The 13413-nt window shown below is 36.9% G+C and overlaps 2 protein-coding genes and 1 pseudogene across 3 annotated transcripts in view; 2 read left to right on the top strand and 1 right to left on the bottom strand.

Annotated features, from left to right (window-relative positions):
- The window catches only part of LOC107734196 (PHD finger-like domain-containing protein 5A), a 3588-nt pseudogene extending 1728 nt beyond the window's left edge, over positions 1 to 1860 (top strand).
- Positions 1861 to 4809: 2949 nt separating this feature from the next.
- Positions 4810 to 6886, top strand: phf5a (PHD finger protein 5A). The gene is made up of 4 exons (XM_016546077.1): positions 4810 to 4974; positions 5376 to 5399; positions 5787 to 5953; positions 6178 to 6886. Exons 1-4 carry the CDS (start codon positions 4923 to 4925, stop codon positions 6265 to 6267), a joined length of 333 nt encoding a protein of 110 aa, XP_016401563.1. The 5' UTR covers positions 4810 to 4922; the 3' UTR covers positions 6268 to 6886.
- A 427-nt stretch (positions 6887 to 7313) lies between these two features.
- tefa (TEF transcription factor, PAR bZIP family member a) overlaps positions 7314 to 13413 on the bottom strand; it is a 7996-nt gene continuing 1896 nt past the window's right edge. Inside the window, exons 1-5 of one of the 2 annotated variants that reach the window (XM_016546074.1) lie at positions 12389 to 12910; positions 11506 to 11874; positions 11081 to 11289; positions 9237 to 9448; positions 7314 to 9101 (exon numbers count right to left, since the gene is read on the bottom strand). In XM_016546074.1, coding sequence (XP_016401560.1) covers positions 9080 to 9101; positions 9237 to 9448; positions 11081 to 11289; positions 11506 to 11874; positions 12389 to 12512 — 936 coding nt within the window. In that variant the 5' untranslated portion in view covers positions 12513 to 12910 and the 3' untranslated portion in view covers positions 7314 to 9079. Of the gene's footprint in view, positions 9102 to 9236; positions 9449 to 11080; positions 11290 to 11505; positions 11875 to 12388; positions 12911 to 13413 lie in introns of those variants that run through there. The other variant, XM_016546075.1, reaches the window with a different exon arrangement.

The following is a 13413-nucleotide window of genomic DNA, read 5'->3' as shown; positions in this document are numbered from 1 at the left end:
GCAACTGTTTTGAACGAGCGCACCTTTTTTTAACAACCAAAAAGTGGCTGTTCCCCCGTTGAGGAAGTACAGACGTTCCTCTCGTTGATAGCAGAGGAGCGGATCCAGCGAGAGCTTGATGGGGCGACGCGGAATGAAAAAGTTTTTTAGGAGTCGCGGCAGTAGAGGCGGCGCAACTATAACGACATGTGAATAATCCCGCCCATTCTAAAGCGATACTAAACTGCAGTGGAAACGCAAGCCGAGCCGAACCGAGCCGTGCCGTGCCGTGCCGTACTGAGCCGTACCGAGCCGAGTCGTACCACGCAGTGGAAAAGCGCCATTAATCAGCACCATGATCTGAGCCAAATTTGGGAACAATGCCATCTACAGGTCATGAGATCCAAATAACAGATATAACTTTTGAAATGTTTGTCAGAAAATCTTGATCTTGGTGTCTATTGATTCCTTGTAATTTCTTGTGCTTGTAGGTTGCTGTATGTACTGTACACACGGTACTTGTTGTATTTGTTTTGCCTTCAGTGCTTAGCCCCAAATTGCTGCTTACAGCTGTATTTGGCATCGATTCAGTTTGATCAAGTGTAAATTGTGTTGAATCTTATTTCATCTTTCCTATTTTTTGCAGCCATTGGAAGACAGTGTGAAAAATGTAAGTTTTGGATTTTATTGTGTTATTTTGATGCTTTACCAATGTTACAGTTAAAACATTTATTTCAAACAATTATTACTTGTCTAATATTAAATCAATTTTCATATTTGTTCACTTTACAGATGTTTGATTAAAGGAAAATGAATCACTCTTTTATGTGCATAAAAAAAAAAATCCAATTTTTTTTTACATATATAGAGACATTGATTGTTAATGGTAACAAACATTTTAAGACAGAACTTCAAGGCTGTTAAGTGATTAATATATGTCACAATTGTAGAAGCCACAGTTCTGTGTGATCAGGATGTTACTGCTCTTTAACTCATTTACATTACATTTATCCATTTAGCAGACACTTTTATCCAAAGTGACTTACAAAAGAGGAAGCAAGTGATTTGCCTTGTCTTGCTCAGAGGACTTGTGCCACCTACATCATTAACAAGTCAAAACATATCTGTTTCTTTTGTTTTTAGGTGATGGTAGATGCGTTATCTGTGACTCTTACGTCAGGCCTTGTACACTAGTTCGTATTTGTGACGAATGCAACTATGGGTCTTACCAAGGGCGCTGTGTCATTTGTGGAGGTCCTGGAGTATCTGATGCTCGGGGGTGAGTAAAACACAGCATAATTTTCATTTTGCGGTGAACTAACCCTTTAAGTATTGTTTGACTGGCTGATGCTAAGTCTATATTGCCCAGTATCAGGGATTTTTCCTCTGTCCTTGGATTGCTTTGCACATAATATACCTGTACATACAACTGTCTATTGTTCTATACCTGTACATACAATTGTCGATTTGTATATTTTTATTCCTTATTTACTTGTTCTATTTTTTTTTTATTATCTGTGTTTTTTTGTTCTGTCACTGTCATTCTGTTACACTGTGGAAGCTTCTGTCACGAAAACAAATTCCTCGTATGTGTAAACATACCTGGCAATAAAGCTCATTCTGATTCTGATATGAATAAAATATCAAGTGTAATTATTGTGTTTACATACATGGTTTTTATTAAGTTTCTGAAGAACTGTCTGTTTCATTGTTACACAGAGGGATGGCTGCCCCAAGATTGTGAAACTCGGCAGCTCGAAGACTGACCTTTTCTATGAGAGAAAAAAATATGGCTTCAAGAAGAGGTGAAGAAACAGAGGGATATTCTTTGTCACAGTTTTTTTCCATGCAAGAGTTTTCCATTTTTTTTATCACGTTGTTACAATACATTTTTTAATGCTGTGATGGGGGGGGGGGATGGCTGCCCCAAGATTGTGAACCTCGGCAGCTCGAAGACTGACCTTTTCTGTGAGAGAAAAAAATATGGCTTCAAGAAGAGGTGAAGAAACAGAGGGATTTAATAATTTATTTATTTTTTTGCAAGAGTTTTCCACTTTGTTATAAGACTTTATATAATAAAAGGTGTTCCCTCTTGGTTTTCATCGCTTGCTTTTAGGACCTTAAAAAATACAAACATTTCTAACAATATTTTATAAACCTGTGATCTATTTATCTTTTATAAAACGGATAGTTCCGGTCCTTGATTCTGATTGGCTGAGCCGCGTTCAAAGCTGTTGTAAATTACTCTACAAACCAGAGCCGTTGAGAAACTATGGCTGCGTCTGAAAGCTCTAAAATGCTGCCTTCGGAGGCAGCATTCCAAGGCAGGAAGGCATCAAGGCACGTCCGAATACAAATTCTGCTTCACTTCCTGTGGAGGTACCTTCTTCTGATCGAATTTTGAAGGCAGCATAGATGTATCCTTCGCTGCCTTTGATATCCCACAATCCTGTGAGTTCCATTCCATGACGGTTGAGATAAAAAAATAAAGATGGTGTCTGAAAATTGCGTTTGGTGGTCAGTTTGTGTTTAAATGTATGTTTATGACTAACTTTTTGCACTTTTGATGTTATTTCTTAAATATTCATTTAGTTATCATCAAAACTCGTTCTATTTTGTTGTAGATCATTAAACCGTTACGCTGCCTCAGAAGCCTGTCTGAAATCAGTTTCATGAGGTGCCTTCATGCAAAAACGCTGTCTGCAAAGTCATTGCCTCATAAGGCAGCGAGGCAGCAAGTCATCTGCCAAGGCTTTCGGACGCAGCTCAACGGCTCTGCTACAAATATACACCTTTGTTTACATTTGCGTTTACACTTTGTTGCAACCACAACCGATTCTGAGGAACTACATTATTTGGTGGAAGAATACTGTTTTTATTAATGTCATTACACTTTATTTGCTCGGTTTTATTTTGTGAAACCTTACTACGTATATGGAACAACCGTTTTATAAAAGCAATAAGCCCCATGAAGCCGTGGTTTACAGTGAATTTATAACAGCTAAGGGGGTTTTATGCACTCTGCTTTTTGGGGCTTATTGCTTTAATTGGATATAATTATATCTTTATACCATAAAAGCTATACAATAGCAGGCAACAGTAGACTACGCATCTTAGCTAATATAATATACAAACAACAATTTCATACAATATACAAACATTACAATATACAAACATTTATATAAAAAGGTAAAAAATATATATAACTCCGAGCACAGATTCATAATATATTAAATAACGCTTTACAGTAAGGTTCCATTTGTTAACATTAGTTATCCCATGGTCTGTCTGAATACTGGATTCTGATTGGCTGGCAGGTATGCAGTAAAATCATTTAATGCACAGGTAGTTCCAAGTCAGTTTAATCAAAAGCAATAAGCCCCATGAAGCCGTGGTTTACAGTGAATTTATAACAGCTAAGGGGGTTTTATGCACTCTGCTTTTTGGGGCTTATTGCTTTAATTGGATATAATTATATCTTTATACCATAAAAGCTATACAATAGCAGGCAACAGTAGACTACGCATCTTAGCTAATATAATATACAAACAACAATTTCATACAATATACAAACATTACAATATACAAACATTTATATAAAAAGGTAAAAAATATATATAACTCCGAGCACAGATTCATAATATATTAAATAACGCTTTACAGTAAGGTTCCATTTGTTAACATTAGTTATCCCATGGTCTGTCTGAATACTGGATTCTGATTGGCTGGCAGGTATGCAGTAAAATCATTTAATGCACAGGTAGTTCCAAGTCAGTTTAATCACCGTTCCATATTAATGCGCTGCTTTAATTGATGCACACAAACACATACACATCACTCGCACTGTCGCACACAAACACACCCAGAGAGAGAGAATTATTCAAAATAAACATCCCCATCAGAATTTGGACAAAGATTTTCGATAGTGTCATACTGCCTATTACCCTGTATGGAAGCGAGATCTGGGGCCCAACGAGTAACTACACCCATAAGTGTTGGCACAAACACCCTTTACAAGCTCTGCATGTAGAGTTCTGCAGAAGCATCCTTCATGTCCACAGAAACACGCCTAATAATGCCTGCAGAGCGGAGTTAGGCCGTCTCCCCCTAAATCGAATCATTAAAAAATGAGTTTTAAAGTTCTGGATCCACTTAAACTATAGTTCTGAAGATTATCTTCATTTTAAAGCACTAAAAACACACAAAAAAAGAGTGCTCAAAAAAGTCATCTTTGTGTAATGGTGTCAGATCTGACTAACAAAGCACTCGATATCGCCAACCCTGAAAAACATAGAAGAATCAAAGAAATTATGAATGAAGAGAAGGAGACATACATACAGCACTGGAAAGAACAAACCAAAGACCAAAGTCGTCTCCAGTGTTATTTGAAACTCAACAGAGAGTGCAGTCTGGCTGACTATCTGGTCTCAGTCAGGAATATAACACACAGACATTTACTGATGAAGTACAGACTGAGTGACCACCAGCTGGACATAAAAAGACGTGGTTACCTAAAGAAGAGCGAATCTGTAATGAATGAAGATCAGGATCAGTTTAGACGGAGGAACACTTCCTCCTCCACTGTGACAAATCCTCCACCTGACCTTTTCCAGTTTATATTATTGAGAATGTAATTTTATTGGCAATGTTTGGATAAACTTTCGCCATGAAACACATGTCTGATATCTTTAGAAGTACACATTTGGTCTAATACATACATACATACTTGCCTTTAAAAAAACAACTCTACCCGAACCCTACTCTATACCCTAAAAATGTAATGCATGACATTTTGTCACTTATGATCATGTTTTATTGCGTCCAGTAGGTGGCAGGAAGACGTTGCGGAGCCTTCAATCCAAAACATCAGAAGGAGGAAGTTCGGAGGTCATCGCTGCATCGCCGCTAGTGTCTGGCTAGCAGTCTGTGTTCGTGCTTTTATAATGGCCAAACATCACCCAGATTTGATTTTTTGCAGGAAACAGGCTGGAGTCGGTAAGGTTTCTGTTTATTAGATCTAGATTTAGAGTTTAATACCTATTTAATATAACTGTTATTTGTTTAACGAACACATTTATAGCTAACAATACAGTGAGAATGTTTGCTAGCGCTAAAATCAGATGAATGAATAGTTAAATTAAAAATAAAATTGGAGGAGATTAATTTATTGCTTTAGGTAACCGTTAACAGCTTAACCAGATATTTGTTTTGAGAAAACGCTGGTATTGTAGCAAGTTAGCAACAGATGGAAACGTGCTTGGTCGGTTGTTTACAGCGCCTCAGTAGTTGGAGGGCAGTATTGTCAGCATTATTTTAAAAACCTTTTGCTGTTTTGTTCATTTGCAATGTTTCAGTTTGATACGTTAAATCTAATTTGATCTTTCCTTTCGTTGCAGCCATTGGAAGACTATGTGAAAAATGTAAGTTTTTGACTTTATTGGTTTGAAGCTTGGCCTTTTTTTTTTGTTATTTATTAGAAAGAAATCTCATGTTTTCAGTGATTCCCCCCCAAATATTCAATACATTTTCACATTTATTTGTTTTACAGATGTTTGGTTAAAGGAAAATTAATCACTTTTATGTGCATTCTAAATAAATAGTGTCCAACAGTAGCAAAAAAATAAATAAATCCATTCATATTTTTCCATAAAGAAATTTGATTGTCAACAGTGTTATAAAAAATAGAACTGCCATGAGCTTCAAGGCTGTTAAGTGATACATATATGCAGCAATTCTGTTTGATAAGAATGGTTCTTCTTCATTGTTGCGCTCTTTAACTCGACAAATGTGTTTCTTTTCTTTTTAAGGTGATGGCAAATGCGTTATCTGTGACTCTTACGTCAGGCCTTGTACACTAGTTCGTATTTGTGACGAATGCAACTATGGGTCTTACCAAGGGCGCTGTGTCATTTGTGGAGGTCCTGGAGTATCTGATGCCTACTACTGCAAAGAGTGCACCATCCAGGAGAAAGACGTGAGTAAATCTACATTTGGCTCTGCTTAAGTATTGTTTGACTGGCTGATGCTAAGCCTATGTTGCCCAGTATCAGTGACGTGTAACCATATTTTCCTTTTTTCACTACTTGGGTTGTTGTTTAATCTCATGTTGAATAAAACGTCAAATGTAATTGTGTTTTTACATGCATTCTTTCTATTACGTTAAGTTTCTGAAGAACTGTCTGTTTCATTGTTACACAGAGGGATGGCTGCCCCAAGATTGTGAACCTCGGCAGCTCGAAGACTGACCTTTTTTATGAGAGAAAAAAATATGGCTTCAAGAAGAGGTGAAGAAACAAAGGGATATTCTTTGTCACAGTTTTTTTCCATGCAAGAGTTTTCCATTTTTTTTATCACGTTGTTACAATACATTTTTTAATGCTGTGATGTTGATTATGCTGTTCTGTTTGATTTTGATACTTCTAATACTGCATACTTATAACCTGCAGGCTTCTAGTATTTACCTGGCTATTGACAACCTTTACATTTTTTCATTATTAGATGATTAGATGCTTGTAAGAATGAATGTTTTATCTCTATCAACTTTTGGACTTAGCAGCTGGAAGTATTATAGAGATTTCAAGATGAGAGACCTGGGCTTATTTATAATTAAAAGTCCAGCATTATGCATCAAATCGTTCTGGGCATTATTGGTGTTTTGGCTACACAAACTGTATCCGGTGTTTTAATTCGATGTAGCTCTTGTGGCTTCTCTCAGGGGCACAATGTCACAGGAAGGAAAGACATTCCAAATATAGATTTTACTAGTATAAACACAATCTTCTTATTGCCTCTTTAAACACATTATTGTATCAGCAAAATCCAATATTGATCAATCGTCAAATTCATATGTATCAACATAAACCAAGCTCCAACATGTATATATTGAATAAAACTTATTTTTAGCTTGCATTTGCTCTGATTTGCTCTTAAATGTGTGCCTTGGCCCATTTAAGTAAAGGAATGTGATATGTGATTTTGAGATTGTATAGGCTTGCTAGGCATATTCTGGTCAAAACCTTTTGGGAATTGTAATTCAATAAATGTTAGGTAATCCTAAATGAAATGTGATCACTTCTGAAGAAAACCTCCACGAATGGCTGCATTCTTTTTAAGACTGGAGTTTGTTTGGTTCAGCTTAGTCTATCTGCATATCACACTGCCTTCTTTAGCCCCACCCGGTGTTATTTAGTTTTTTTTGGCATCTGTCTGTGTTACACAACGCTCCTCTCCCATCTGAAATTTGAGATTCAGTCATAATTCTCTGAGGCATCAAAGCATTTTGTGATCAAATACACTGTTGCGTATTGTTATAAATGCAGGACATGCAAGCAAGGCACATTTTTGAATTCTTTAATATGTGCAACACAAAACATCTGACAACAAGATGCCGAGACAATATCTACAAGTAAAAAAAATAAATTAAAAAAAACCTTCATAAGACTTGCAAAGAGAATTCATTCCTCCCAAAAGAACAGTAACAATTTGAAAAACATTCAAATCTGACAAAACAGATTTGTTACTGCAACAAAATTGGCATCTCAAACTCATGCAACTGAGTTTCTTCTAGTTCAACAGAAGAAATGCTTCTTGCCAGGAACAGTAACTATTCCTTTCAGAACAGCCATCAAACTCGGTTCCATTTTATTGTCTTGTCCCTCATCTCACATTTCACACTCATCAGAAAGGATGCTCAAGGAGAAATGACAAACCGTAGGTGCACTTTTAAAAAGCGCCTACAGACCACAAATATGCAAAGTTTAAACACCTGATTTATTTGGAGTCGTTCTGTGTTTTTCAGTGTTCAAAGTTAGCTTTGGTCAAGATTGCATTATTACATATGAGATTCCCTCTCCACAAAACACCTGAAAATGGGCAAATGTGGTCACATCATGCGAGTACTGCAAAATTAAACTTTGTAATAAAAGTCAGCCTAATTTCCACTTCACACAATGAACGGATAACACGATATTGACTGTTTGTGAAACTTGACTCTGCCTTCTTTCTTTTCTTTAATCAAGTGGTTTGTGATATGTAACACACTATGCACCCTATATAAACAAGCGCTCTGCTGAAGTCATTTACGGATTCATATGGACTCTGATCTATGAATGGTGTAGTTCACACTGCAAAGCCATTTTTGTAAAATATTTGAAGCTATCTGAAAAAATATACATCATATGATACATATGAAAAACTATAACGGCACTTCATTTGTTTTTCTAAGTTCTAAGCAGATACAAGATCCGTCACATGTACAGTGTTATTTCTGTACATAAACTGACCTCCATGAGTCCCATAAAGGGCAAATGACCATGGTGAAGTAAACAAGGTATGATTTTAGAGAATGTACTCACGTTATTATGAAAGACACTAAATGTAAACCAGATCTAAATATTTTTTTTAAGTTTCGCAGATGTACAGAGCACATAATTCCAGCACTTGCTGACAGTAAGACAAAAAGCATTATGTATTTTGCAGCACAAAACATGATACATTTCCTGCTTACAGTTTTGTTTCCGTTTTAACAGTTATCTGTAATGATACATTATTAATGTGATACATTCGCCCCGTGTTTCAATAATGGCATCTTGTTTCTACTTTTGCAGGCAAAATGCACCACTTGGTACCCTGTACCAAATTTGCCAAAGGAATTCTTAGAATTAATGTAATTTTTCAGAGAAGTCAAAGATAAACATGCTAAAGATATATAAGAAAGTATATTGAAGTCAATGCCAGTCATTCTTTATGAATAAAGACCAATGACATCCAATAAACATTTCCTAAAACTACTTTGATATTATAAAACTTGCCATAAAACAAGAACAAGAGAGGGAAGAACTCTTTTACCTTGGTCCATTACAAAAAAAAAAAAGACTTTAAAAGCTCTATTGGATATACATGGGTGTGCTTTTGAACTGAAGTAAGATTAAAATGAAGGGGACATGTTGATAATAGTGCTTGACAGGATTTTTTAAAAACATGAATATCACTTAGCTCTACAGTTTGAATCATATATTCATTTATCTCCTGTTTTCTCCTCTTCATTCCACACCATTATTAATTTATTGCCTTTCATAAATGCAAATAAATCAATAATTGTTTAGAAGTCTTCAGCCGGTGCACTTGAAAAAGAAGAGAAAAGGTTGTTAATCACCACATTTTTTACAGTACTACTTCACCTTTAAGAGTTGCTGTGTTTTAACTTGAGTGGGGCTGTTTCGATTATGTGTTTATATGCATGCACGTTTGTCCCTTACAGCGGTCCGTATTTGGCTTCATAGCGTGCCACAACGTTCTTGAAGTGCCCAAAGTCCTTGCGCAACTCTGCCACTTCCTGTCTCAAAGCGGAGTTCTCTCGCTCCAGAAAGGCTGCTCGTACTGTGATCTGATTCTCTTTTAGGCGCCTGGCATCTCGTGAACGTTTGGCTGCAATGTTGTTCTTCTTCCTCCGCTGCCAGTATTTCTCGTCCTGAAATAGTGAGTGGACATAAAATCAAATGTTGGGGAACAAGATTTTTTCTCTCTCTATTTTGATAATGACCCTGTGTTGTTAGAAAATACAACTGTTAATATCTTTTTACATAACACATATTCACGTATTTGTTGACAAAGACTTAAGAATATCTCATTGTGTCTTTACGTTTAGGGTGTAACTGTATAATGTAAGTTTTGAGCTTCAGGCATAAACATTTGCTTGCCTTTGTTGGTCAGAGTTAAAGCGATAGTTCACCAAAAATGAAAATTCCGTCATTAATTACTCGCCCTCATGTCGTTCCAAACCTGTGCGACCTTTGTTCATCTTTGAAACACAAATTAAGATATTTTGATGAAATCCGAGAGCTTTCTGTCCCTGCATAGACGGCAACACAACTGACACGTTCAAGGCCCAGAAAGGTAGTAAGGACATTATTAAAATAGTCCATGTGACATCAGTGGCTCATCTGTAATTTTATGAAACTACGAGAATACTTGTTGTGCGCAAAGAAAACAAAATAACGACTTTATTCAACAATGTCTTCTCTACGGTGTCAGTCTTTGATGCGCGTTCACGAGTACCACGATGCATGCGTGTGCATTCCTCTGCCTGTAAACTACGTCAGAACACCGGCTCCTGCGTCAGCAGCACCACACGCATGCGTCGTGGTACTCTAGTGAGCGCGCATCGAAGACTGACACCGTAGAGAAGACATTGTTGAATAAAGTTGTTATTTTGTTTTCTTTGCGCACAACAAGTATTCTCGTAGTTTCATTAAATTATGGTTGAACCACTGATGTCACATGGACTATTTCAACGATGTCCTTACTTCCTTTCTGGGCCTGGAATGTGGTAGTACCATTGCTGTCTACGCAGGGTCAGAAAGCTCTCGGATTTCATCAGAAATATCTTCATTTTTGTTTTGAAAATGAACGAAGGTCTTACAGGTTTGGAACGACATGAGGGTGAGTAATTAATGACAGAATTTTCATTTTTGGGTTAACTATCACGTTAAGTGAAATGTTATACAATATTAAGGTCATATTTAAGTCAGTGCTATTTTAGTGTTTTTGAGATGGGTAAATTTTTTGAAATTGAGATTTATACTTCATCTGAAAGCTGAATAAATAAGCTTTCCATTGATGTATGGTTTGTTAGGATAGGACAATATTTGGCCGAGATACAACTATTTGAAAATCTGGAATATGAGGGTGCAAAAAAAATCTAAATACTGAGAAAATCGCCTTTAAAGTTGTCCAAATGAAGTTCTTAGCCATGCTTATTACTAATCAAAAATTAAGTTTTGATATATTCACGGTAGGAAATTTACAAAATATCTTCATGGAACATGATCTTTACTTAATATCCTAATGATTTTTGGCATAAAAGAGAAATCGATAATTTTGACCCATACAATGTTTTTTTTGGCTATTGCTAAAAATATACCCAATCGACTTAAGACTGGTTTTGTGGTCCAGGGTCACATATTTTAAATACGTTTTTATTTTTTATATTTTATTTTCAGTTTACACTTTTAGTTAGTTTTAGTAATTTTTTGTGTGTTTTTTTTGGTCATTTTTACCAGTTATTTTTTAAATGTGTATACAGGTTCGACTGTGTGTTTACCTTATGTTCCTCAGGCACAAACACTTTCTTTGCTTTCTTGATCATAGGCTGAGGCTTCAGCTCCTCCTCGGAGAAACGATGTTTGCGAGGGTCGAACAGTTCACCTCCGGGTATGCTGGACAGCACAAGGTCTGTGGGATCTGGCTCATAGGGGACCTCTACCTCGATAACATCTGGATTAATGGGCTCTGGCGTCACACGCTCCTCATCTGTGGTGAATTAGTAAATTCCAGTAATGAAATTAAATCAAATTCTAGTAGTTTCATTAGTTTCAGACATTTTTGCTGTTTCAACTGAATGTGTTTAAATATCACTTAATTGTTGTTGAGTCTTTAAGTCAGATCTTCATGATAAAAAGCTTGACTGTGTAATGGATTAAGTGTGTTGTGACAGAAAGTACACTATGTTCTGTTTTCTCTGCTGACCTGATTCGGTGTCTGTTGAGCTAGAGCTGAATTCCGTGATTGTGACCACTTCCTCCTCACACTGATCCAGTTCCATGACTGGCATAAGAGAGATTGCTGGGGCTGTCTTGCTTGTAGAGGTTGTGGATGATATTTTAGTTGTCAGTTGTGCGTTTTCTTTCGCAAGATTCTTTTGCAGACCCTCATCCCCTGCGGCAAGAATGCCATTCTCCATGAGAAACTCCTCCAGATCCATGTATTCCAGGTGGAAGGTCTCGCCATCATAGGGAATGGTCTTTTCCCAGATGGCAGGTGTTAAGGCAGCTGATGGTCCCATTCCACTGACCCCTTCAGAGTCCACATCCTCAAAGATTTTCTCTTTATCATTTTCTGTCATATAAAAACACAGTAATGTTTTGTTCAAATTCCAAATCTACACGTAATTTACATTAGGCAGACTAGCAATGGTCAACAGAATAAATTCACCTTAAAAAAATCAAATTAACAATGTGACTGGTACGTTCTATCAGTAATAAAAGTCTATTAAGATTTAGAAGTGCCCATTTGGAAAAAGAAACAAAGTATCAGTTTCATCTTGTGACTGGAATAATCGGTTCTTGCAAAGAGTTTCGTTCAAATAACCGGATAAAAAAAACCGATTCATTCACGAAGCGGACGTCACTAGTTCGATCCAGTTTTTCGCTAGAATGCAAAACATTAAGGCCCGTGAACCATGTTATAAATAACACAAATAAACACGTTCTATATTTACACAACGAGAAAAGTGTCCTGGTCTGTTTTATATTAACATACACGATGCATTCGACAATAATTCGGCGATAGAGCAAGCACAGACAGCAAGCCTCTGCGCAGCCACAAGCGCGACTGGTGCAGAGCCACTTACCGTCATCGCCTTCGAGAAGATTCGGTGGCGGAATTTCCATGATTTTCTTTAAAACTACTGGAAAGGCAGGAGAAGGCGCATCAGAGCCCGCGTCTATTGAGACGGAAACAGGGTCCACGTCCATTTTGACCGATGCTGTCGTACCGCGCGTAAGAATAGCGTAACTTTAAAGATAACTTGAAATCCCTAACGTTAACTTAGTTAAATCAGGAAAATGATAATAATGTCTTCAATACCTTATGTGCTAAAAAATCTAATCTGAAATCAGTTTACACCCTTTCTTTTCAGACTCTACTTCTGTGTTTGACCCAATTTTCCAGTTAGTTACAGGAGAGTGTGTTTTAATATTCACACGATACACTGGTTTTTTGGATGCGGATAGGTTTGTTGCGCTCTCTTCTCGTGAATAATTAAACAGGCGCGATGACACGGAGGTGTGCCAGTGTGTAGTTGACGTCAAAAGCGACTCCCTCATTGGTCGGTCAAAACGGCTACATATATTTTCACAAATGTGTTAGAAAAACGTGTCACGAGACCCATATTGATACACTGACACAGTTGGGTTTAAATTGTGGGCATACATACCATATAAAACTTTAAAATCACATGCCTTTTAAACTTTTACCAATTTATTCCACATAAACTCGCTTTCATAGTATGAGTGACCTTCAAGGTCACTTTTTATTTCCTAGGTTCACGAAACGGTCGTCCATAAAATGCATTGCTGTTCTGTTGTAAGTAATCTTAAAGATTCCTAAATACATCTACTTTCGGAAGGCCAAATAAAGTGTTTCTGCTTTCGCCTAGAAACACACACCAAAGAGAAAGGAAAACTTGAAATCGCATCATATGACCCCTTTAAGTATTAACTTAATCAGCACTAATAACACAACAGTGTCAGGGATTAAAACAATACTATGCCTGGTCATTGCAACTAATTAGCTCATGTCCCGCGGGAGAACTGTTTGTGTACGCATATCTTAAAGGGGTCATATGATGCGATTTCAATTTTTCCTTTCTCTTTG

Source organism: Sinocyclocheilus rhinocerous, unplaced genomic scaffold (assembly GCF_001515625.1).
Source record: "Sinocyclocheilus rhinocerous isolate Xijiao unplaced genomic scaffold, SAMN03320098_v1.1 scaffold820, whole genome shotgun sequence".
NCBI classification, from domain to species: domain Eukaryota; kingdom Metazoa; phylum Chordata; class Actinopteri; order Cypriniformes; family Cyprinidae; genus Sinocyclocheilus; species Sinocyclocheilus rhinocerous.
The sequence above is the reverse complement of the archived record's forward strand: the minus strand, read 5'-3'. Positions and strand labels throughout refer to the sequence as shown.

Coding starts and splice junctions, on each gene's coding strand:
- phf5a (XM_016546077.1), top strand. CDS start 4,923: ATGGCCAAACATCACCCAGATTTGATTTTTTGCAGGAAACAGGCTGGA. Junction 4,975..5,375: donor CAGGAAACAGGCTGGAGTCG/GTAAGGTTTCTG, acceptor CTTTCGTTGCAG/CCATTGGAAGACTATGTGAA. Junction 5,400..5,786: donor TGGAAGACTATGTGAAAAAT/GTAAGTTTTTGA, acceptor TTTCTTTTTAAG/GTGATGGCAAATGCGTTATC.